Source organism: Saccopteryx leptura, chromosome 3, assembly GCF_036850995.1.
Source record: "Saccopteryx leptura isolate mSacLep1 chromosome 3, mSacLep1_pri_phased_curated, whole genome shotgun sequence".
NCBI lineage: Eukaryota > Metazoa > Chordata > Mammalia > Chiroptera > Emballonuridae > Saccopteryx > Saccopteryx leptura.
The window spans coordinates 81,031,953-81,057,423 of record NC_089505.1 but is presented as its reverse complement, the minus strand read 5'-3'; the positions used below and the strand labels follow the sequence as shown (position 1 = coordinate 81,057,423).

Genomic DNA, 25,471 nt, shown 5'->3' with positions numbered 1-25,471 from the left:
CAACACTCTGACCAACCGAGCTACCCAACCAAGGCTATCTTATAGTATTTCAAAAACATTTTTTAGGGTACTGGAAGATGATTTCAAAGCCACTTCACAATTATGCCAAAGTGACTTGGTAGGGCTTGGGAGCTCAACTATGGTGTAGCCCACCTGGAATGGGAATGCCGGACGAGAATGTGCACACACCTGACTCTTGGGACCCACACAGCCTTCCTATGGACAGGGAAACTCGCATGGAAAGGTTTATTGAGAAGACACAGCCATCTTTAGTTCAGCTGGTGGTTTTGTCCTTTTCCTACCACTGCGTGTCCACCCATCCCAGCAGCTCTGCTTGCTGGTCTATCATACGGATTATACGTGTCTTGGGCTGATGTCTCGTGGTGCTGTCCACCTCCCTCCCTCTGGAGTTATTTTTATCATTCTCTCGGTTGACTTGGTAACAGCATATACTAGCTACCCTTGTTATCTCTAGGTACAGATCTTACAGAAAGACAGACTCCTGTAGAAGGAGAGATTGGCAAGGTTGTACATTGTAGCAATATATAGAATGTCAACTATTGTATATTATGCCTGACCTGTGGTGGCGCAGAGGATAACATGTCGACTTGTAACGCTGAGGTCGCCAGTTCAAAACCCTGGGCTTACCAGGTCAAGGCATATATGGGATTTGATGCTTCCTGCTCCTCCCCTCGTTTCCTCTCCCCTCTCTAAAATGAATAACTTTAAATAATAATAATATTGCAATAACTATGTATGGTGTCAGCAGGGTACTAAGTTGAAAGGGGGATCACTTTGGAAGTTCTAGAAATGTCTAACCACTATCCTAGACACCTGAAACTACTATGTCAATTGTCATTGAAAAATAAAAATTATTTAAGAAAATAAAATACTGCCATGAGGCAAAAATAGAGAAAAGAGCCCAAGTGGACCCCCCCAATAGGACTCCCAGAAAAGACAGTTACCAATGTTAGACAGCGTTTTCCGTGGTCCGAGCCCACGGGGGGACAACGGACTGCAGTTCTTCCATCTCCAGGTGTTCTCTGGTAACAAGTCTCGGTTCAAGATTTTTACAACAGGTCTTGAGATAAAAACTAAACTTTATTGAGGGCTTCAAGTGTCCTGGTTAGACAGGAGGGAACATCTAGCTTGAAGATCTCTCCATGCCTTGCATAAAACCACAAAGCAAGTAAAAACCACCGATACAGCACAATGTATAAAACACCTCTGGGTGGGGTCCCGGGGGAAAACCAGCTCCATCACTTGTCATTTTCGGGCACAGAGTACGTACACATCGGGACTCCAATACTTATCCTTTGAGGCTGCTCGTGAGCAGAAAGACTGACTGGCTTGTGAGAGATATCTGCCCGTCTGGTCCTATCTTCCCATCAATCAATCATCTGTGATGGTCAAGAAGGGATTCCTCTCTTCCTCAGCCATCAGAAGTCTCTGCGTTTCCTCATCAAACTCAGCTATTTTAAGCCTAGAAAAATAAAAAGGGCTCTATTTAATTAATAACTCTTTTTTCTTCTTCTTCTTGGTATCTCATCTTTCTCCGTTCTTTCTTCCCCGGCAAGCCTGGGAGAATATAGTGTTGCCTCCAAGGGAAAAGGCATAGGGTCGGGCACTGGTGTAGTGATAGATGTTTGTCACCTGTTTGTCACACACACACACACACACACAGCCCTGATGGGTGGTGCCACCCATTTCTGTGGTGTAAATTCTCCAACCGTGGCTGATACCAAGATGGCAACTTGATGTCACCAAACAGCATCGAGAATACAACCACTGTGGACCATAGCATGGCACTTCCTCAAAATATTTCAAAAATGGATCTAGCTTATGACCCAGCAATTCGGCTCCTGGGACTATATTCTCAAAATCCTGAAATGCTGATTAGAAAGAACACATGCACCCCTGTGTTCACTGCAGCATTATTTATAATAGCCTAGATCTGAAAACAGCACAAGTGTCCTTCAGGGGCCAGTTGGCTCAAAGGTAGAGTGTCGGCCCAGCATGTGGAAGTTCCGGGTTCGATTCCTGGCCAGGGCACACAGGAGAACCACCTTCTCCACCCTTCCCCCTGTCTTTTCTCTCTGCCTCTCTCTTCCCCTCCCGCATCCAAGGCTCCACTAGAGCAAAGTTGGCCCAGGCACTGAGGATGGCTCCATGGCCTCCATCTCAGGCACTAGAATGGCTCCGGTTGCAACGGAGCAATGCCTCAGATGGGCAGAGAGCATTGGCTCTTGGTGGGCATGCCAGGTAGATCCCAGTCAGGTGCATGTGGGAGTCTGTCTGTCTGCCCCCCCACTTCTAACTTCAGAAAAATACAAAAAAAAAAAAAAGAAAAAGAAAAAAGAAAAGCTGTGGTACATCTACACAAATGGAATGCTACTCCTCCATAATAAAGAAGGAAATGTTACCTTGGCGACGGCACAAATGGACCTGGAGATTGTTGCACTAAGTGAAATAAGCCAGGCAGAGAAAGACAAGTACCGTATAAGCTCACTTATGTGTGGAATCAAATGAACGCAATAAAGTGATGAACAAAATGGAAACAGAGGCAGAGTCACAGGGAACAGACGGACAGCTGTCAGAGGGGAAGGGTCAGCCAAAAAAATAAAATGTACATAACACATAGACACCGTCAACAGGGTGGCAACAGGCAGAGGGAAAGGGGGTGGGGTAGGTGGAGGTATGGTTTTGCAAACCACTGTCATCCCAATAAATTCAAATTAAAAAAAAAAAAAAAAAAATATATATATATATATATATATATATACACAAAAGACCACAGCATTGGGAAGAGCTATGCACACATAGAGCTCTCACAGCTGGGAGGAGGTGTCTCTAACACATCACTGGACAGAGACAATGTCCTGTGTGACACAAAGCCCTGATTCCACCACAACACCAGGGTTGGGAACAGGAAGTCTGTGGAGGATCGACTGAAGTTTTTTTTTATTTTTAGGAACACAGCAGAGCAATTCTGTTTTCTACAGGACAGACTAGCTTCTGTTCTCCGAGGGCTCAATGCCGGCCCTAGGCTAAGGGTTGGACCTGCCTACCTTGCAGTCAAATCTCCCAGCAGCGTTAGGAGACACCCCCCCCCCCCATATTTGTGATGTTGACACAGAGGCCCAAGGTCACGCAGCTGTTTAGGTTTGGTCCGGCAGACAGACCCTGTCCCCCACCCACGGCGTCTGTTGCTGCTTTGAATTATACAGGAGGGCTAAAGGTCATTGGGTCTTGGTTTCCCTGATCTGTCTCTCTGTTGGTCTCTATTTATCTGCAACCCTCCCCAAGTACCATCATCTTACAGCTGAATGGGAAGTACCTTCCCTCACTCCATTGTCCAGGTTAACACAGACTGTGAGACGGTTCAGGGGTGGGGACAGCACACAGGAGAGGCAGACTCACGTACTGGTTTTGTCATGTCATCTTATTATCTGATTGATGTTTCCGTAATTACCATGCCCAATCATTTTCCCGATTTTGCAGCCAGGAAACAGGTAAGCAGACAGGACACATGCCCTGCCAGGGGCTACAAGACTAAACATAGGAGAGTGAGAGTCCCAACCCTGACCTCCGGGACTCAGAGGGTAACAATCCCCACCATCTCTTGGGTCCACTCCGAATCCCTGCATTCTGAATCTCTACATAAAATTGCACTGGGCACCAGGAGTTCCCGGATGTAGGTTCACAGGGGAGTGGACTTCAAAGAAGTGGACTGATATCTTCACAAGACAGAAGAGGAGGTAACGTCCTCAGTGCTGGGGCTACCCAATTTTAACCCGGTATCTTGTATTTAATTCCCTTTTCCAAAAATGAGAGGTCTAACTACCTATGATTCCACTAATATCATGTAGGTTTCAGAAATGGAGGGGAAAGTGAGAAAAAGAGATGCTAAGGGTTCATTGCATAGTTATCTAGTAAAATCATATTTATCTGATAAAAATATAGATATAATCTGTATATATTATGTAGTATATTTACACATGCATATAATTATAACTACAATTATGTCTATATCTATAATTGTAGACATAATTGTAGAGTTATAATTATATGCATGTGTAAATATACTACATAATATATATAATTTTATTATATGTATAATTATAAATGGGTTATTTGAATATAGTATATATTTATAACTATAGACTTAACTATAGAATTCTAATTATGAGCCTATAATTATAATACAAATTATATGTATTATATATTATTTTATTAGATAATTATTTTATTATCTTTTACAATTATCTAATTATGTCTATAGTTATAATTTAAATTTATTTTATGTCTTAATAAAATATATTAAGTATAATTTGTTATAATCACTCATACTTAAATATATTAATTATCATTTATGTTTATAACCACACTTATGATTATAATACAAATTATAATGCCTATGATTATAATACAATATATGCTGAGGATTATATACAAATTATATATGCTTATGATTATAATATAAATTATAATGTTATCTTTGGATTGTAATACAAATGATAATTGTAGTACAATTTTGATGTGAATTATGATAACACGCATTAGAACTGCTATCACTATAACCGGCACTATAATTATGTGATGATTTGTATGATAATTATATCATAACTGGCATTATCGTTGTACCAGTGCAGCCATTTATTGGCCACTCCCTGGTCAGCAGTTTCTGAGCTCTGTCAGGGGTTTGAGTCTGAAGTCTTTCCCTCCTGCGACAGCCCTGAGACTGGGAGCATCGTTTGCATTCTAAATGCAGTGACACCCGACAGTGCGGGCTGCACACTGGCCTCGGGACGCCCCCCCCACCCCACCCCCGCCCAGCGGCTCAGGCACTGGCTCACCCAAGTATCCGCAGCCTGCACTCAGGGTGTCTCAGGGCCTCGCAGAGGGCCACCACCCCGTCGTGGTCCAAGGTGTTCCTGCTCAGGTTGAGTGTCCTCAGAGTGGGGCTGCGGACCAGAACGGAGGCGAGATCCTCGCAGCAGGCGCCGGTCAGCTTGCATGCACCCAGCCTGCAACAGACAGACCAGTGGTGAGCAGCAGTCCGTCCCCGGGGACCGGGGATGGTGGGATAGGGGGTGGCTCATGTGGATGGCAGGTGAGATGGCCCTCTGGCCCCTGACCTCTGCATGTGGCATCTGATTCCTGCACTGGGGTAGATGGTACAAGTGGCCATGCTGGTCTGTCCCTTCTGAGTCCAGGCCCTTGGCAATGGGACTTGGCAGCTCACATCCCACTCTGAGTCAAGGTCTGATTGCCATCTCTGCCTCTGGGCTGGCCTTGGCCGTGCTTTGGTGAATATGACACAGTGGGGGCAGAGTTATGTGAATTCTGAGCCGACACTGTGCATGTTTCTTGTCCTCCCAAGTCCCTAAGATCCTGATGTGTCCTTATGATAGTTCATAGGTTGAAGCCCTAAACCCCGGCATCACTCAAGATATGGCTACGCTTGGAGATAGGGTCTTTACAGAGGCAAATAAGTTAGTTAAGATGAGGTCATTAGCATGGGCTCTAATCCAGTATGACTGGTGTCCTTATAAGATGAAGAGATTAAGATATAGATGTGTACCTGATCGGTGGTGATGTAATGGATAAAGCATCACCCTGGGAGTTTGAGGTCCCAGGTTCGAAACTCCAAGGTTGCTAGCTTGAGCGTGGGATCATGGACATGATCCCAAAGCTCGCTGGCTTGAAGCCCAAGGTTGGTTGCTGGCTTGAGCCCAAGTTCACTGGCTTGAGCAAGGGGTCACTAGCTCAGCTGGAGCCCCCCACCCCCATCAAGGCATGTATGAGAAAGCAATCAATGAACAACTAACGAGCCGTAACTATGAATTGATGCTTTTTATCTCTCTCCCTTCTTGTCTCTTTCGCTCTCGCTCTTAAGTAAAAAAAAAAAAAAAAAGACATGGATGTATACAGAGGGACGCCCCTGTGAGGGCACAGAGAGGAGACGGCTGTCTATAAGCCCACGAAGAGGCCTCAGCAGGAACCTGCCCTGCCCACACCTTGACCTTGGTCTTCCAGCCTCCACAGCCATGAAATAATAAACTCTTATTGTTTAAGCCACCAGTCTGGGGTGCTTTGTCTCAGTAGCCCCCAGCAAACCAATCCAGGGACCCAGTCAACAAGGCCAGGCTAACCAGGTTGATCTGAGACATGTGGGGTCTAGTCACCTCGGCCATTCTCAGTTCATGGACAGCCAACCAATCTCCAGGTTGGACAGCAAGTCCCGCCTCCATCAACGAGCACCCCGGCCCCTGATCACGCCCATGCGAGGTGGGCCGTGCCTGGTCCATACCTGCGGAGCCGGCAGGCCACCCTCACTGCTCGTGGATATATAAGACTCTGCGTGTTGACTCTACGTGCTGTGTGCCCCAACAGGTTGTTTGTCTCTCCTACCATCTCTGTCAGTCCTCCGTTTCTGCCCACCCACCAAGACACAGCCGTGGCATGGACAGGGTACCCACCCAAGGTTCTCTAAGCAGCAGCGGGGATGCAGCAGAGCTTGGCACAGCAGCCTGACGCCGTCATCTCCGATGTCGTTGTGCCCAATCTGCAGACTCCTCAGCTTCAGGTTTCCAGCGAGGACGCAGGCGAGGTCCCGACAGCCCTTGGCAGTTATGAAACAGTTCAGCACGCTGCGGGGGAACAGGGGCAACACCACGACGGGTTTTGTTTTGTTTTGTTTTGGTCGGATGTCAGAGAAAGAAAGACGCCCAAACCCAACACTATGATCACGTGTAGGGAGAGGTCATCGTCCCGGGTGTCGTTTGTGAATAGAGTTGAGAGCACAGCTGTTCACAGTGCACCTCTGGACACACATGCATGGTCTTCTTGTGGGGGGTCTCTGTGCTGTGGCTTAGGTCGCTCTGTTCAAGCCTGTGTGTATTCTACACTGCTTTTATTTCCTAAAAAATTATCTTGTCTTCCTATCTTTAGACCAAGGTGTCCTATTTTATTATTTTTTTACACTAATCAACTTATTTTTCAATTACAATGGACATATAACACCATACTGGCTTCAGGTGTACAACATTGTGGCTAGACAAGTTGTATTTCTATGAAGTGATCCTCCCAATAAATCTAGCCCTCTCCTGACACCATCCATAGTTGCTACAATATTATTGACTATATTCCCTGTGCTATATACATCAGTGGTCCCCAACTCCCGGGCCACGGACCGGTACCAGTCCCTGGGCCATTTGGTACTGGTCTGCAGAGAAAGAATAAATAGCTTACATTATTTTCATTTTATTTATATTTAAGTCTGAACAATGTTTTATTATTTATTTATTTTATTTCTTTTTTTATTTTAAAGTGGAGGGGGAAGAGAGAGAGAGAGAGAGAGAGAGAGAGAGAAGGGGAAGGAGCAGGAAGCATCAACTCCCGTATGTGCCTTGACCAGGCAAGCCAGGGTTTTGAACCGGCAACCTCAGTGTTTCCAGGTTGACGCTTTATCCACTGCACCACCACAGGTCAGGCCAATGTTTTATTTTTTTTAAATGACCAGATTCCCTCTGTTACATCCATCTAAGACTTACTCTTGACGCTTGTCTTGGTCACATGATACATTTATCTGTCCCACCCTAAAGGCCGGTCCGTGAAAATATTTTCTGACATTAAATCGGTCCGTGGCCCAAAAAAGGTTGGGGACCACTGCTCTACATTACATGCCTGTGACTATTTTGTAACAACCAACCTGTACTTTTTATCCCTTCACCTTTTGCACCCAGTCTCCAAACCTCCCACCAGCCCTCAGCCTGTTCTCTGTGTCTATACGTCTGTGGACCCTTATTTTATTCTTTTGATTCCACATATAAGTGAAATCATGTGGTATTTGTCTTTCTCTTCCTGGCTTATTTCACTGAGCACAATACCCTCTAGGTTCATCCATGTTGTCACAAAGCGTAATGTGTCATCCTTTTTATGGCTGAGTAGTATTTCATTGTGCAGATGTACCACTGCTTTTTTAACCACTCATCTACTAACGGGCACTTGGGCTGTTTCCAGACCTTGGCTATTGTAAATAACACTGCAATGAACATAGGGGTGCATATAATCTTTCGAATTAGTGTTTCAGGTTTGTCTCTATTTTAGGTGGTAGTGATTTTTATTTTGAACAGTTAGTGAGTTCTTTTAGCTTTATCCCTTGAATTTGTGGTGAAGGATATTCTTTTTCATTTTAATGTATTGTCTAACTTCCATTACAATTTCCTCTCTGACTCGTGGGTAATGTATGGGAAGTCATATATTCACCTCATGACAATTAGAGTTCAATAAAGTAGGATGAGAATTTTAAAAAGAGCATGATCCAGAAAACGTATCTATCAAAAATACTTTTTTCCTCAACTTCTATTTTCTCTGATTAGTGTAGCCACGTAAACTTTCTCTTTTTAAAACTTAAGTAAATTTAGCATACTATATTATATTAGTTATTATTAGTATTAGGTGTAATATATAGTGATTTAACATTTATATCTCACAAAGATTATGTTATCCTATTATCAACCTCCTATTATGAAGAGTGTGCACTTGTTTTTTGCAGTTGTCTAGTTTAGTGTTTTTAAATATTGATATATTTTTATATATAATTTACATGTTATAAAATAGATATACCGTATTTCCCCATGTATAAGATGAACTTTAACAAAAAATTTGGGGTCTAAACACAGTGGTTGTAGATGATTTAACTTGTATTTCCCACCTTTCCACGCTTGTTTTTGCGCTCGTTGTTGAAGACAGTGATTCGCTATCAGACACAGAGGAGGACAAGCTAATGGAGGGGAGTTTTGACAGTGATGAGAACTTGTATGAATTTTATGATGAATACAACTTGAGTTAAATAACTTTATGTAATACTTTTTTTTTCAAATTTCAGGCCCCAAAATTAAGGTGTGTCTTATACATGGGGAAATACAGTAATACATATTTTAAATATATATCTCAAGGATTTTTGGCCAATCTCAGGTGGTCTGCATTTAGTATACACAGACAATGACTGCATCAGTTTCTGGATGTTTCTACTATTCAGAACATATTATCTGCTGTTTTTAGTACCTTGCAGTTAAAGGATTGAGCCCGATAACGTAACCCACCATTATGAGATTGAGAATGCATCTGACTCTCCCCTCACCTTATTTAACACACTCTTCAAGCAAGGAATGCAAAGTTCTAAACTCTGAAATTTGTTGAGAAAGCTGGTAAAATAATTCTGCCTTTTCCCACAAGTCTCTTGATTTCTAAGGGGGAGACATTCGATGATGAAATACTATGTGAATGGGCAACTCCAAAACAGCGCTTCACCGCCTCAGGCTACCCAGATATTCTCAGCTTTCAACTGCAAAATGAAGTATTTCCTTTTTCTGTTTTTTTCTTTCTTTTTTTCTTTTTAGAGAGAGAGAGAGAGAAGGAGAAAGAGAGAGATAGCTAGGAGGGGAGAGAAATGAGAAGCATCAACTCATAGTTGCATCACATTAGCTGTTCATTGATTGCTTCTCATATGTGCCTTTGACCGGGGGGCTCCAGCTGAACCAGTGACCCCTTGCTCAAGCCAGTGACCATGGGGTCATGTCAATGATCCTACATTCAAGCCAGTGACCCCGCACTCAAGCTAGTGAGCCCGTGCTCAAGCAAGCAACCTCATGGCTTTGAATGTGGGTCCTCTGCATCCCAGGTCAATGCCCCATCCACTGTAGCACTGCATGGTCAGGCTGAAATGAAGTCTTTTTATTCTCTGCTTTCCCATTACTCTCTTACAGCCTTTATTACTTCCTCAAGTGTCCCTGGTTTTACCCAAGTTCATTCTCACATATATGGTCAGGTCTCCTATCCCCAGGTTTAACCCTTCTGCCTGAAACTTCAGCTCTCCTCTTCTGACGAAACTTAGAGAAACTTGCAGAACACACATGGCAAAAGACATCTAATCCTAGAACTGTTCCTCAGCCCTTATATGTACCCCAATAAAGACTATTTATCCCACCATCAGATGTATGACACGGAGTCAAGGTACAGGCATGCTCACCCGTGGCATCTCTTCAAGAATCTGAGTCAAGTAATTTTTTAAAATATTTTTCTGGGCCTGACCTGTGGTGGCGCAGTGGATAAAGCATCGACCTGGAATACTGAGGTTGCCAGTTCAAAACCCTGGGCTTGCCTGGTCAAGGCACATATGGGAGTTGATGCTTCCTGCTCCTCCCCCTGTTCTCTCTCTATCTCTCCCCCCCCCCTCTCTCTCCCCTCTCTCTCTAATAAAAATGAATAAATAAAATCTAAAAAAGTAAATAAATAAAAATAAAAAAAATTATTTTTCTGAAGTCATAAGTGGGGAGGCAGAGAGACAGACTCCCGCATGCACCCGACCGGGATCCACCCAGCATGCCCACCAGGGGGCGATGCTCTGCCCATCTGGGGCATTGCTCCATTGCAACCAGAGCCATTCCAGCGCCTGAGGTGAAGGCCATGGAGCCATCCTCAGCGCCCGAGCCAACTTTGCTCCCATGAAGCCTTGGCTGCAGGAGAGGAAGAGAGAGACAGCGAAGAAGGAGAGGGGGAAGGGTAGAGAAGCAGATGGGCGCTTCTCCTGTGTGCCCTGGCCGGGAATTGAACCCGGGACTTCCACATGCCAGACTGATGCTCTACTGCTGAGCCAACCGGCCAGGGCAGTAATTTTTAACCTTCACCTTCTCAGTCACAGACCCTACCACTTCCTCAGCTCCAGAGGCCTCCTCTGCAACCCAAGACCCCAGAAAGGAAGCTTCCAAGTCAACCTCAGAGATGCTTACCATAGTGACATCAGCTGGCAGCTTGGCTGTCTCAAGGCCTGGCAGAGAAGAGACAAGTCCTCATATTTCAGGACGTTTGTGTTGACGTCTAAGTGGATCAGGCTCTTGCTACACAGAAGAACTTCATAAAGGTTTCGCCAACAACGCTCACGGAGGTAGCAGCAACCCAACCTGTGGGGACACACATATGGGAGAAAAAGAGGCAGCTGGGAATGACATGTCAGAGAGCTCTGTTGGAGTCCCTATGACGAAAAGTATTTCTATCAACTCCTATATACGAGATCATCAAGGGAGGCCATGAATTTCTGCCATATCTGAAAATACCTCCTTTTTTTCCTTCTTACTCACATGAGAGAGAGAGAGATTAGGACACAAAACTGAGTAATGGAGAAGGAAGAACATGGAGGAACTAGTTCTCAAGGTCAACCTGGAAAATGTTGGTTTTGATTCGACATTCCATTCTGTCCTTAGCCAAGACACTGCTCATGAACTTATTCAATTCTGCCATTTGTTTTTTGTCATTTCTTTCTTTCTTTCTTTCTTTCTTTCTTTCTTTCTTTCTTTCTTTCTTTCTTTCTTTCTTTCTTTCTTTCTTTCTTTCTTTCTTTTTGTATTTTTCTGAAGCTGAAAACAGGGAGAGACAGTCAGACAGACTCCCGCATGCGCCCGACCGGGATCCACCCGGCACGCCCACCAGGGGCGACGCTCTGCCCCTCCGGGCGTCGCTCTGTTGCGACCAGAGCCACTCTAGCGCCTAGGGCAGAGGCCAAGGAGCCATCCCCAGCGCCCGGGCCATCTTTGCTCCAATGGAGCCTCGGCTGCGGGAGGGGAAGAGAGAGACAGAGAGGAAGGAGAGGGGGAGGGGTGGAGAAGCAGATGGGCGCTTCTCCTGTGTGCCCTGGCCAGGAATCAACCCCGGGACTTCTGCATGCCAGGCTGACACTCTACCACTGAGCCAACCGGCCAGGGCCGAGTCATTTCTTTTTTTTATTACAGTCAATATGCTATATTATATTAGTTTCGGGTACACAGCATAGTGATTAGACATTAATATTGCTTATGAGATGATACCCCCATAAATCTAGTCCCCACCTGACACTGTACACTGTCATTACAGTATTACTGACTGTATTCCCTATGCTGTATTTTACATCCCTGTGACTATTGTGTAACTACCAATTTGAGCTTCTTAGTCCCTTCACTTTTTTTCACCCAGCCCCCCTCCCATCGGGCAGCCTTTAGTCTGTTCTCTGTGTCTGTGAGTCTGTTTCTAGTCTGGTTGTTTCATTATTTTTCTCTTCAGATCCCACGCGTAAGCGAAATTGTATGGTGTCTGTCTCTCTCCACCTGGCTCCTCTCACTGAGAGTAGTATCGTAGCAGTCCCTGGCTTTGAAAGGAACGCACATTTACTTTAAGAACATTGCAAGGCACAGCAGAGCGGAAAGCAGCGTTGGCAAGCTAGGGGCGCCTCCATCAACGGATAGGTTTTTTTTAGTCCATGGGCCAGGGTTCAACCTAGCAGCCGCCCTAGTTCTCCATCGTGAGACTCTTCCCAACAGCCACTTACACCAAGGCCTCCAGGGTACAGGCTGGGTGGCACAGGGCTTCACACAGCAGGGACAGCCCGTGATCCAAGTAGTTGTAGGACACGTTAAGAAGCCGCAGCTTTGAGCTCCTCACTAGGACCCCTTTGAAGGCTTCACAGTCATCGGCCAAGAGGCCACAGTTGGCCAGCCTGCAGGAAAGAGAAAATGTCACATTCCTCTTGCTAATCCTGTTCAACTCAGGGAGACCCTGTCTTCTTTGTCCGAGAACCTCACTGTGTCCTGTCACGTGCTTCCTAGACCGGAGTCACACACATACTGGGTTACCATCTGTCTGCGGCATGAATGTCCCCAGGAAAAAGCCCAGAATACAACATGGGACCTGCAAGGGCTCCTGCCTGTTCCTAAGTCATGTGTGTTTGCCACACCGGCTGTTTGCCATTGCCTGACCTGCATCAAGTGTCATTATTCACGGTATTCATTTGCATTTGCCACTCACCAGACTCTCCCTCCTGACTCCTCAGCCCCACTTACGGTATTTATTCTTGGTCACCCTGACTTGTCATGAATGGGACACATGTGTTACCAGTGTTTAGGTGGAAAATCAGGTGGCATCCCTCAACCCCGTCACTATCCTCACATCTAATACCACCTTTGAACTTTATAGAAATAAAATCATATGATATATTTATTCTCTCTCTCTTTTTTTTTTAGTGAGAGAGAGAGACAGAGAGAGAAACAAATAGGGACAGACAGGAAAGAGAGATGAGAAGCATCAATTCTTCATGTGGCACTTTAGTTGTTCATTGATTGCTTTCTCATATGTGTCTTGACCGGGGGGCTACAGCAGAGCAAGTGATCCCTTGCTCAAGCCAGCAACCTTGGGCTTCAAGCCAGCGACCCTTGGGCTCAAGCTAGTGACCTTGGGGTTATATCTATGATCCCATGCTCAAGCCCAAACCAGTGACTCCATGCTCAAACTGGTGAGCCTGAGCTCAAGCTGGAAACCTCGGGGTTTCAGACCTGCGTCCTCTGCATCCCAGTCTGATGCTCTATTCACTGCACCACCACCTGGTCAGGCGACATATTTACCTTTAAGTTTGTCTCATTGCCATCAATGAGGACTGTGAGATTCACCCAAATTGTTGCAGTAGTTGTAGACCATTCATTCTCAGGAAGGGAGTCTACCACCACAGGCCTCTTATCTAACATACTGTTTGGTAGGTATTTCCAGCTTTCAGGGGTTACGAACACATGTTGTGAATGTTTTAGGACCTATCTTTCAGCGAATTCTTTTCTTTTTACAGAAGTGTAGAACTTCAGTCTCAAAATACAGAAAGAGTTTTGGTTAAACATACTGTCTCAGCAGTTTTGCACTAAGCTTCCATTTTATTCCAAATGGTTGATTTGATGATGAACCCCCAGTCAAGGGGCTATGCTGTGTGCTTTTGTATAATTAGAAGACAGACGGTCTGAACACCGACAATACTCGTCTCAGCCACTGGTTTTGTGCAACCGTTCTGGGCAGCACCCAGATACTACTACATACTGACTTTTTAAAAAACTTTTATGGCTTGACCAGGTGGTGGCGCAGTGGATAGAGTATCAAACTGGGACGCCGAGGACTCAGGTTCAAAACCCCGAGGTTGCCGGCTTGAGCGTGGGCTCACCAGCTTGAGCACAGGGTCGCAGGCTTGAGCATGGGAAAATAGAAATAACCTTGTGGTCTGAGCTCAATAACCTGGCCTGAGCCCAAGGTTGCTGGCTTGAGCAAGGAGTCACTCATTGTGCTGTAGCCCCCCAGTCAAAGCACATATGAGAAAGCAATCAATGAACAACTAAGGAGCTGCAATGAAGAGTTGATGCTTCTCATCTCTCTCCCTTCCTGCCTGTCTGTCCCTTTCTCTATCTGTCACAAAAAAAACTTTATGCAATTTGCACATCTAATAACCCACAATATACTTTAGCATTAGTCATTCTTTCTTTCAGCCAGCTTATGCATGCAGCTCTGTCATATGTACACCTCAAAGTGGAATTTCTAGGTTATACAGAACACCAGAATGTAGTCACACCACATGTAGGCAAGTTGTTTCCCAAAGTGGTGTTACCACTGTAGAAACTTTAACTCCCCTAACTTTTTCTTTTTTTTCTTCTTTTCCAAGTGAGAGGAGGGGAGATAGAAAGACAGACTCCCGCATGTGCCCCAAACAGGATCCACCTGGCATCCCCAATCTGGGGCCAATGCTCTGCCCATCTGGGGCTATGCTTACAACTGAGCTATTTTTAGCAACTGAGGTGGAGACTTCCACAGAGCCACCCTCAGCAATCAGGGCCAATGTGCTCAAACCAATTGAGCTGTGGGAGGGGAAGAGTGAGAAAGTAAGAAGGGGGAGGGGAAGGGCAGAGAAACAGATGGTCACTTCTCCTGTGTGCCCTGATCAGGAATAAAACCCGGGACAACTACATACCAGGCCAACTTTAACTCCCGTATTCAATTCTCAAGTTCCCAGGAGGTTAAGTTTATATACAAAGAATAGAAATGGCGGTGAAAGTAGACAGGTAGAAACACATGTGGTCCCCTCTGCAATGCCATAGGTGCACCCAGTGAGCTCGCAGACTTACAGGAGCTTTTCTATGCCGCACACTGGGTTCTTCAAGGCATTACAGAGCGATGCAACATCATCACGGGAGAGGCTGGTGCCGCTGAGGTCCAGGTGTTGCAGGTCTGGGCTGTGCATGAGCGCCTCAAAGAAAAGCCAGCTCTCACCAGAGAAGGAAACGTTTTTTATCCTGCAGAAATGACAAAAATTCGGAGGTTGGTTTTACTCGACAAAACCTGAGGAGGTGGCCTGAGCCCGTCTTCTTTGATTTTCTCATGACCCATGATACCATCCAGTGTTCCAAACTCCCAAATCTAAGTGAATTAACACAAAGTTGTTGTTGTTCTTGTTGTTGTTTTTTCTCACACAACGGTTCAATAAAGGTGTCACCACCTGTTTGGGGCAGCTCTGCCATCGGTCAGCTGCAAGTTCAGGACCCAGCTTTGCTCTTTATTAGCTTTGTGACCATGAGAAGCTCACTGTCACATTGTGCGTCCGGGCAGGGGTGACGTAGCAAGGGATGCAGGCATGCGGAAACTCTGCTGTACGTTGCAACACTCTACACGTTGTCTAAACACTCTACACATTGTCTAAACACTCTACACATTGTCAAAATGCTCTACACATTCTCGCGACTCTCTACACATTGTCATAATGTTCTGAGCATTGTCGCAACACTCTACACATTGTCGCGACACTCTGCTCGTTGCCTGACAGCTGGAGGTGAGGCTCACTCCTCCCCCACACACACTCACGTCCAGGTGGACCCCCCACTTACTGAAGCTTTTGCAGGCGGCACCTGGGATGCTTCAGCTGCCTACTCAGAGTCCTGAAGGCCGGCCCGTTGAGGTTACTGTCCTCCACTTGAAGTTCTCTGAGGTTCTCATTGGTGGTGAGCGCAGAACAGACCTGGTACCAACAGACTAAATAGTAACTTGACCTGTGAGGAAGGAGAAAGGAAATGATTTCTCATGGGTAAAATGGTCAGCCTAAGCCATCCAGAACATACAAGCGCAATGAGTTACCTTCTCGAACGCAGGACATCTGACTTCAATCAGACCCACCCTTAGGTAAATTTATTCTGTATTCATGATTCTCCTTTTTTTTTTTTTTTGTAGTGAGAGATAGTGAAACAGACTCCCGCATGCGCCCTGACTGAGATCCACCCAGCAACCCCATCTGAGACATATGCTCTGCCCATCTGGGGCCATGCTCACATCTGAGCTATTTTTAGCGACTGAGGTGGAGGCTCTACAGAGCCATCCTCAGTGTCCGGGGCCCACACACTTGAATCAATTGAGCCATGGTGGCGGGAAGGAAAGAGAGAGATAGAGAGAAAGGAGAGGGGGAGGGGTGGAGAAGCACATGGTCACCTCTCCTGTGTGCCCTGGCTGGGAATTGAACCTGGGACTTCCACATGCTGGGCTGACACTCTACTGCTCAGCCAATCAGCCAGGGCCTATATTCATGATTCTCAATCAGAGGCAATGTTGTCCCCTCACCTAAGGGATGTTGGGCAATGTCTGGGGACATTTTTGATTGCTACCACTTGGGGAGGGGTACTTCTGGCATCTAGTGGATAGAAACCAGTGACACTGCTAAACATACTAGAATACACAGAACGTCTGCCCCACCACCACCACCACAGAATTATCCATCCCCAGTTGTCAACAGTGCCAGGTTGAGAAAACTCGCCTTATCTGGGGGCAATTTTGTAGGGAAAGCTGGGGCAATAAAGCATCGCTGTTAGGTCAGCATTGAGCAAGACACCTAGGCTCATAGTGGACCGACACCACATCTGCACTTGGTCAACCTACAAGAGCTCTTTGCCTCAGTTTCCTCACTTGTAACATGACAAAAATCTCATATGATCTTTATGTATTAAAGTGAGTTAAAATTCAATGATTTTTTTTAGAATACTTTTTAATTTTGTGACAGAGAGACAGAGAAAGGCACAGATAGGGACAGACAGACAGGAAGGGAGAGATGAGATGCATTGATTCTTTGTTGCGGCACCTTAGTTGTTCATTGATTGCTTTCTCATATATGCCTTGACGGGAGGTGGGGGGTTACAGCAGAGCGAGTGACCCCTTGCTCAAGCCAGTGACCTTGGGCTCAAGCCAGCAACCATGGGGTCATGTCTATAATCCTACGTTCAAGCCAGTGACCCCACACTCAAGTGAGTGAGCCCGCATTCAAACTGGCGACCTCAGGGCTTTGAACCTGAGTCCTTTGCATGGCAGTCTGATGCTCTATCCACTGTGCCACCACCTGAGTCAGACTCAGAATACTTTTTAAAGGTAATTTTTAGGTGGGAAGTCAAGAAAGTCTATGTGCGGTCCCACAGATACAATACAACTATTACTTTATGTGCCTATTGGCAAAAAACCGAGAATGAGTAGAAAACACACATCATGTGGATTCTCATAGTCAGTTTTCCTAACACTTCACAATGGGGTACCTTCACATTACCAGCCTTTTTTACAAGGAGGCAACTTCAACGGAGAAAGGAGACCCCCATGGACAAGGTCACCTAGCTCATAAGGGGTCCAGCCAGAACGTGAGCAGATGTCTGTTTGACAGAAAGGGCAAGATTCCCAGCCCTGATCCTCTATTAAAAACAAACAAAGGCCCTGGCCGGTTGGCTCAGTGGTAGAGCGTCGGCCTGGCGTGCGGAAGTCCCGGGTTCGATTCCCGGCCAGGGCACACAGGAGAGGCGCCCATCTGCTTCTCCACCCCTCCCCCTCTCCTTCTTCTCTGTCTCTCTCTTCCCCTCCCGCAGCCAAGGCTCCATTGGAGCAAAAGATGGCCCGGGCGCTGGGGATGGCTCCTTGGCCTCTGCCTCAGGTGCTAGAGTGGCTCTGGTCACGACAGAGCGACGCCCCAGAGGGGCAGAGCGTCGCCCCCTGGTGGGCGTGCCGGGTGGATCCCGGTTGGGCGCATGCGGGAGTCTGTCTGACTGCCTCCCCGTTTCCAGCTTCAGAAAAATACAAAAAAAAAAAAATTAAAAAACCAAACAAACAAAGGACTCCGCTCGGGAAGACCCACTTAGCAAAATGGACAATAGGAAGAAAGTTGGGGAAAGGACTCACATGGAGGTGTCTGCCTCCCCTTCCGCAAAGACATTTTGGATAGAAAGCCTCAGTTTTCTCAGGGAAGAACAGTGCTTCAAGCAGTAGGCAGACACTACCAGGTCCGACCTGTCCATGATGGAAAAGCGCACATCCAGGAAAAGGTCCATGGCCCAGTGCAGGAAGCCCGCATTCTCCATCTCGAAGAGGCAGTAACACAGGGCCAGGAAGTCCACCTCCCTCTGCCCGGGCGTGCTCTCGTTTACATTCTCTAAGTGCCGCCGCAGGGCCCTCTCCACGTCCTCCCCGTGCAGGGGGGCCCCGAAGAACGCCTGCAGCTTCTCCTGCTCCTGTCCGTGCAGCAGCCCGCAGAGGAAACAGCCCAGGTAGATCCACTGGACCTTGGTTCTCTGCAAATAGGTGGACAGCAGCGCCTCGGCAGACCCCACAGCTGGGTGGGGGTGGTCGGTGTGGCTGCTCACGAGGTAGAACGTGGCGGCACAGAACTCCTGGACGCACGCATGGACGAAGGCATAGGAGCCCTCGGTGTCCCCACACTCCCGGAGGGCCTTGCCGTCCAGCAGGGCGGGCACATCCGCGCCCACCAGCCCATTCCTCTGTAGGTCCTCCATGCTGAAGATGAACGTGTCGCTCCACATGCCTTCGGCGGCCAGGGAGCACAGACCTTTCAGCCGGCCCCGGCCCTGGCCTTGCTCGTCCGGAGCCCAGGCCCCTGCCTTGGGCGTGAAGAGGTTCAGGAGGAAAGAGGCATAGAGGGAGGTGGTCCGTCGGCAGGTGGGGGCTAGGTCCCTCCCTCTCTCCAGCTCCTGCTTCAGGCAGGTGCACACCACCCAGCAGAGGACCGGGATCCGGCACATGGTGAAGAGCTGCTCGTTGTCCCTGACCAGGCTGAAGGCCTCGACGACATGGCTCCTCTCCCGGAAGATGCAGCAGAAGTACAGCTTCCTCTCAGCGTCGCTGAACCCGGCCATTGTCCTGACCTCGGGGCCGCCCAGCCGGTCCTCCACACCCCGCGGGTAGACGGGCACGGTGGCCAGCAGCAGGCAGGACTCTGGCACCAGCCTCCTCCTGAGCAGGCTGCTCAGGACCGCCCGGACTGGCCGCTGCTCCATCCAGTCACAGCACAGGTCTGACTCGGGCCCATCCAGGTCATCTGTCAGCTCCTCCAAGCCATCAAGGATGAACAGGAGCCTCTCCGGCTGGGACGCCATCTCAGCCACCGGGGTGAGGGTGTCGGACCAACCCCGGCAGGCCAGCGCTGCCAAGCTGGCGGGCGGCAGCCGTGTGGCCTCCCGGCAGGAGAAGTAGAAGACATAGGAGAACCTGTCCTGGTAGAGCATGCCCTCGGCCCAGGCCAGCATCAGCTTCACCAGCAGCGTGGTCTTCCCGATGCCTGAGATGCCACGGAGGACCACCATCCGGTTCCCGGCCTCCCCCTGGGGAGCAAAGAAGAATTCCAGGTAGCCGCGCTCCTTCGGGGTGAGGTCCTTCTCAAAGTACTCGTACATCCGGGTGACGGGGTCCCTGAACCACATCCTGCTGAACCGCTCCTTGACGTGGGCGCGGTACGTCTTCATGTGTCCTGAGCCAGGGAGCACGGAGGAGACAAACAAACAAAAAAACATGATGTGTTGGAGTTAACGTACTCATTAGCTTTCCCCCCACCATGTCTCCCCTCAACCTGTCTTCTCAGCACCTGCACGCGGTGGCACCCCCCCCCCCCCAACCAAGCTGTTCAACAGCCTGTTCCGTAAATAAAGTTTCACTGGGACCCAACCATGCTCTTTTGCTTACATGGTGTCCAGGGCTGCTTTGCCACTACAAGGGCCCACAATGTCTAAATGATAAACTCCTCAGCCCCTATAGTGTGCTGGAGCCAGCGCCAGACAGACAGACACACACACACACACACCGCTGTTCATTGTTGCCATTATACAGCAAACACTAGAGAATCACTTCATACCATTGATAGAAGGCCAGTTAAATTAGTTATGGACTGTTACACAACAGTGAACGTATGCAATAATTTTCTTTTTTTTTAGAGAGAGAGATGGATAGACAGGGACAGACAGGAAGGGACAGAGATGAGAAGCATGAGTTCTTTGTTGTGGTCCCTTAGTTGTTGTTCATTGATTGCTTTTGCATATGTGCCTTGACTGGGGGCTCTGGCAGAGCCACTGACCTTTTGCTCAAGCCAGTGACCTTGGGCTTCAAGCCAGTGACCTTCAGGCTCAAGCCAATGACCATGAGGTCATGTCTATGATTCCATGCTCAAGCTGGTGACCTCAGGATTTCAAACCTGGATCCTCAGCATCCCAGACCAATGCTCTATCCACTGTGCTACCGCCTGGTTAGGTAGAATCATTTTTATATGGAAAAAATAATAAGACAGTGACTCTATTGTACACCTATGTATGCCCATAAGGAATTTAGACACAGATAGTGGTTTTCTGGGGATGGAATTTATCTGAATGACCTGACACAGGGAAATTAGATCTAGTAGATATGACAGAGTGCCCCTCAATAAATAATTGGATAAAAAAGTTATGGAACAGGCTCTGGTCGGGTAGCTCAGTTGGCTAAGCATTGTCCCAATATGCCAAGGTTGCAGGTTCAATCCCTGATTGGAGCATACAAAAGAATCAACCAATAAATGCATAAATAAATAAATGAAACAACAAATATATCTCTCTCTCTTTCTCTTTCTCTCCAAAATCAATCAATAAAAAATTAAAACAAAAAAAGCTGTAGAACATAGATACAATGGAATATTACTCATCCATTACAAAGAATAAAATGGGCTCTAGCCTGGTGGGTCAATGAATAAGTCCCAGTGTGCCAAGGCTATGGGTTTGATCCCTGGTCAGGGCACATAAGAGAAGCAATAGATGAGTACAACTAGATGGAACAACTAAGTGGAACAGCGAGTTGATGCTTCTCTCTCTCTCACTCTCCCTTCCTCTCTCTCTCTCTCTCTCTCTCTCTAAATCAATGGAAAAAATATTTTGAAAAGAATGAAATATTATTTGTGGCAACATGGATGGACCTACAGTATTCTGCTCAGTGAAGTAAGCCAGAGAAAGATGAATACCCTATGATGTCACATATATGTAGACTCTAAAACAAATTAAAAACAAAACAAAACAAATGAGCAAACAAAACAAAAGCAGATTCGCCTAGTGAGGCACATTGGATAGAACGTGAGACTGAGAGGTGGAGGACTCAGGTTCAAAACCCCAAGGTCGGCTTGAACACGGGCTCACCAGCTTGAGCATGGGGTCACTGGCTTGAGCACGGAATCATAGACATGACCCTATGATCGCTGGCTTAAGCCCAAAGGTCACTGGCTTGAGCAAGGGGTCACTCGCTCTGCTGTAGCCCCCCAGTCAAGGCACATATGAGAAAACAATCAATGAACAACTAAGCAGCCGCAACAAAGAATTGATGCTTCTCATCTCTTTCCCTTCCTGTATGTCTGTCTGCCTGTCTCTTTGTCTCTGTCAAAAAAAAACCCCAAAAATAAAACAGACTCATAGAGACAGAACAAGTGAATGATTCCAGAGGGGCGAGGGATGGGAGAGAAATCTGAAGCCAAATGTCATCAAGTGATAATCACGTGATAACTTTGCACGGTAAAAGACGGCTACCGTGAGGGGACCCCTCAGAAAGGTCTATGAATGCGAGTCTCTGTGGTACATCTCACAATCATATAACATTGTATGCAACTATCCCTAACTAAAAAAGTCAACATGATGTCCTGACTGTAGTTCCGGTACAATGGTATGTATCCTGGTATTGACCTGCTCTGACAGGGCTACCGTGAGGACCCACAGGTCTGCCAAGAACCCACACTGTATGTGAACTGTGATATGTACAAATGCGGGGGCTGTCATGGCAACTCAGTGAGCATGACCACCATTGCTACTGGGGCCATCATCTTGTAAAATAGTCAATGACTCTTTCTTTAAATTATTTATTTATTTATTTATTTTTGTCACAGAGTCAGAGAGAGAGATGAGAAGCATCAATTCTTCGTTGCGGCACCTTAGTTGTTCATTGATTGCTTTCTCATATGTACCTTGACCAGGGGGCTATCGCTAACTGAGTGACCCCTTATTCAAGCCAGCAACCTTGGGCTCAAGCCGGTGAGTCTTGCTCAAACCAGATCAGCCCGCACTCCAGGTGGCAACCATGGGGTTTTGAACCTGGGTCCTCCGTTTCCCAGTCTGACGCTCTATCCACTGTGCCACTGCCTGGTCAGGCTGGCCAATGACTCTTGATAGAGTTGTGAACAAAAGACAGTCTTCCCTCAAAAAATATATTTATATATATATTGACCCTTAAAACCATACTACTGATGTTATAGCTTCTCTGACGTAAACATTTGTTTGTTAACTAGTCAATGTGTACAGATGTCACAATGACTTAGAAACCTTGCTAAACACAGTGGCATTCTGCGGCCGCTCTGAAGCAAGACACAACGACCCTGGTTAACCTCTGTGCAGTGCGCCATCTACAAAAGCCATTCACTGTGATCTCTCTTGGACCCCTAGAGTCCACAGTTCCCATGACACCGTGTCACCCGAGAGATTGTGGCTCGGGTGCAAGGAGACACTGTCGGCAACCCAGAAATGCAATCCAGATGAAGACCTGGTACCCACCCACGTTCACCACCTAGAACCTTTGGAGGAAAGCCAAAGCACTGAGTGACTTTCTGTTTCCATCCTGAGGAAGCGAAGGTCAAGAGCAAGCATACGTGACTGAAGGCAGTCGTGCATCCAGGTAAGGCCCAAGGACACAGTGCTTGGCCCTGCTGGAGCTTTCTGCAGGTCAGCAATCGGACCGCAGATGGTGTGGTGTTATGTCTCAAAAGGGCAAGAGAAATCTAACCAGTTTTGCAAAACTAAATAATAAAATTGTACCCTGTATTCTGCTTGTTAGTTTCTCAGACATGATGTCATGTTTCTGCTTAGTAAATTGGATAACTAATCTCTCCAAGGCACCTCAATCCTGGAGAGATTGGGGTCCTCCACTTGCAGTATTGCTGCTGCCTCATTCCTTTGTGGATCCTCTTCATGAAACCCTGAACAACAACAACATAGAACCACTGTCTTCTCTCTACAAGGGTAACCCTGTCCCCAGTGGTCCATTCTGACCCTGCTGTGGAAACATGGAGATGGTCAACAGTGACCATTATCCTCAGGATAAGAAGCCTCGTCCCTGCCCCCGGCCTCTGTCCCCTGTCCCCCTCACCGGTAATCTCCATCTTGGCCTTCTCGCACAGATCTTTCCGGCCGATCTTCTGGAAGAGGATGAAGGTCACATCCCAGGCTTGTTTCTCCTCGTAGCGTTGGACCAAAAGCCCGGCCAGGTCCTCGCGGGACGCCTTCTTCACCTCCGCCCAGGGGATCGGCTGCAGTCCGAGGTGCAGGGGTTCCTCCTTCAGCAGCAACTTAAATTTCCGGAACTCGTCTTTGCGGAGCTCCCCGAGGTACCACAGGAGGCCAAACTCGGAAAAGAAGGACGCTGCCATCCTTGACCAGTGACCGGGGGGTGGGTGTGGGGGGTGGTACAGTCTTTGGAGAGAACCTCCGGGAACAAGGAATGAACAAAAACCTGTGTAAAAATTCAGAGCAGTTTTGAATTATTCAAAAGTTCATGGGCTGAGGTAGTCACTAAGTTCTTGTGTGGGAAGTGTCTTGCTAGTTTTTTGGGGGGCGGGAAGTTCTGGAGACTAGAACTTGACTCTGAGCACCTTCCCGTGGAAATGGTCATGGGAACAAGGACATCAGGTAGATAAATTCAGGATGAAGAAGACACAATCCACCCCTCCCCCCACCTAAGAATTACTTCGAACCCCAACTCGGATGGCGCCAGGTAGAGACACACAAGAAAAAGTATCCGATGTGACACGTGGCACAGAAATACAATGGAACACTCCTCAGCCATCAGAAAAGATTCAATCCTGCCTGACCAGGCAGTGGCACAGTGGATAGAGCGTCGGATTGGGACGTGGAGGACCCAGGTTCGAGACCCTAAAGTCGCCAGCTTGAGCATGGGCTCATCTGGTTTGAGCAAGGCTCACCAGCTTAAGCCCAAGGTTGCTAGCTTGAGCCCAAGGCCACTGGCTTGAGCAAGGGGTCACTCAGTCTGCTGTAGCCCTGGGTCAAGGCACATATAAAAAAGCAACTGATGAGCAACTAAGGTACCGCAACGAAGAATTGATGCTTCTCATCTCTCTCTTCCTGTCTGTCCGTCCCTATCTGTCCCTCTCTCTGTCTCCATCACACACACACAAACACACAGACACACACAAAGATTGCAGGTTTGAATGCCAGTCAGAGCACAAGAATCAACCAATGAATGCAGAAATAGATGGAGCTACGTGTGTAAATATCTGATTAGACAGCTACTTAGCAACCTGCCTACAAAGAGAAAATATTGGTAATAAAATTTTAAACTGAGTATGTTTTACATTTTTTCCCCTTTCTTTTCTTTCCTTCTTCAATTATAGCTGACATTTAACATTACTCTCTATTAGTTTCAGCTGTGCCGCATAGTAGTTAGTTACTGAACTGGATATTGAACGCTACATATCACAGTGAGCAGAATGCAGCTCAGGCAGGGCTCAGAGAAGCATACAAATCTAAGGTATGAAAAGGAGCCCAGGCCGGGTAGCTAAGTTGGTTAGAGTGTCCACTGATACACCAAGGTTGTAGGTTCAATCCCCGTTCAGGGCACATACAGGAATCAACCAATGATGTGTTAAAGACTGCAGCACCTGAAACCTGTATAATTATGTTAACCAGTATCACCCTGATAAAATTCAATTTAAAAAAATCAATGAATGCATAAATAAGTGGAATGACAAATTGGTGTTTTCTTCTCTCTTTCTCTCTCTCTCTCTCTCTCTACCTTACTTTTTTAAAAATCAATAGCCTGACCAGGTGGTGGCACAGTAGATAGAGCGTCGAACTGGGATGCAGAGGACCCAGGTTCGAGACCCTGAGGTCACCAGCTTGAGCACAGGCTCATCTGGTTTGAGCAAAAGCTCACCAGCTTGGACCCAAGGTCGCTGGCTCAAGCAAGGGGTTACTCAGTCTGCTGAAGGCCTGTGGTCAAGGCACATATGAGAAAGCAATCAATGAACAACTAAGGTCTCGCAACGAAAAACTGATGATTGATGCTTCTCATCTCTCTCCATTCCTGTCTGTCATTCCCTCTCTCTGACTCTGTCTGTCCCTGTAAAAAAAAAAAATCAATAAAGGTAAAAAAATTAAAATTAAAAAATAAAGGTATGAAAAGGAAGGTTGAAAATTCACATGCTAGGTGTGTGTGTGTGTGCACGTGTGTGTATATATATATTATATTATATATATACACACACATACACATATATACACACTTTAAGTTAAGGAACAGCAAAATGCACCAGAAC

The 25,471-nt window shown here is 46.9% G+C and overlaps 1 protein-coding gene across 1 annotated transcript; it reads right to left on the bottom strand.

The window, feature by feature from the left end:
- Positions 1-1,392: 1,392 nt before the first annotated feature.
- NLRP4 (NLR family pyrin domain containing 4) lies at positions 1,393-23,566 on the bottom strand. The gene is made up of 9 exons (XM_066372137.1): positions 23,287-23,566; positions 18,034-19,615; positions 15,720-15,881; positions 14,964-15,131; positions 12,365-12,532; positions 10,797-10,967; positions 6,483-6,653; positions 4,857-5,027; positions 1,393-1,483 (listed from the first exon to the last, which is right to left on the bottom strand). The coding sequence occupies exons 1-9, from the start codon at positions 23,564-23,566 to the stop codon at positions 1,393-1,395; spliced, it is 2,964 nt and encodes a 987-aa protein (XP_066228234.1).
- Between the last annotated feature and the right edge of the window lie 1,905 nt (positions 23,567-25,471).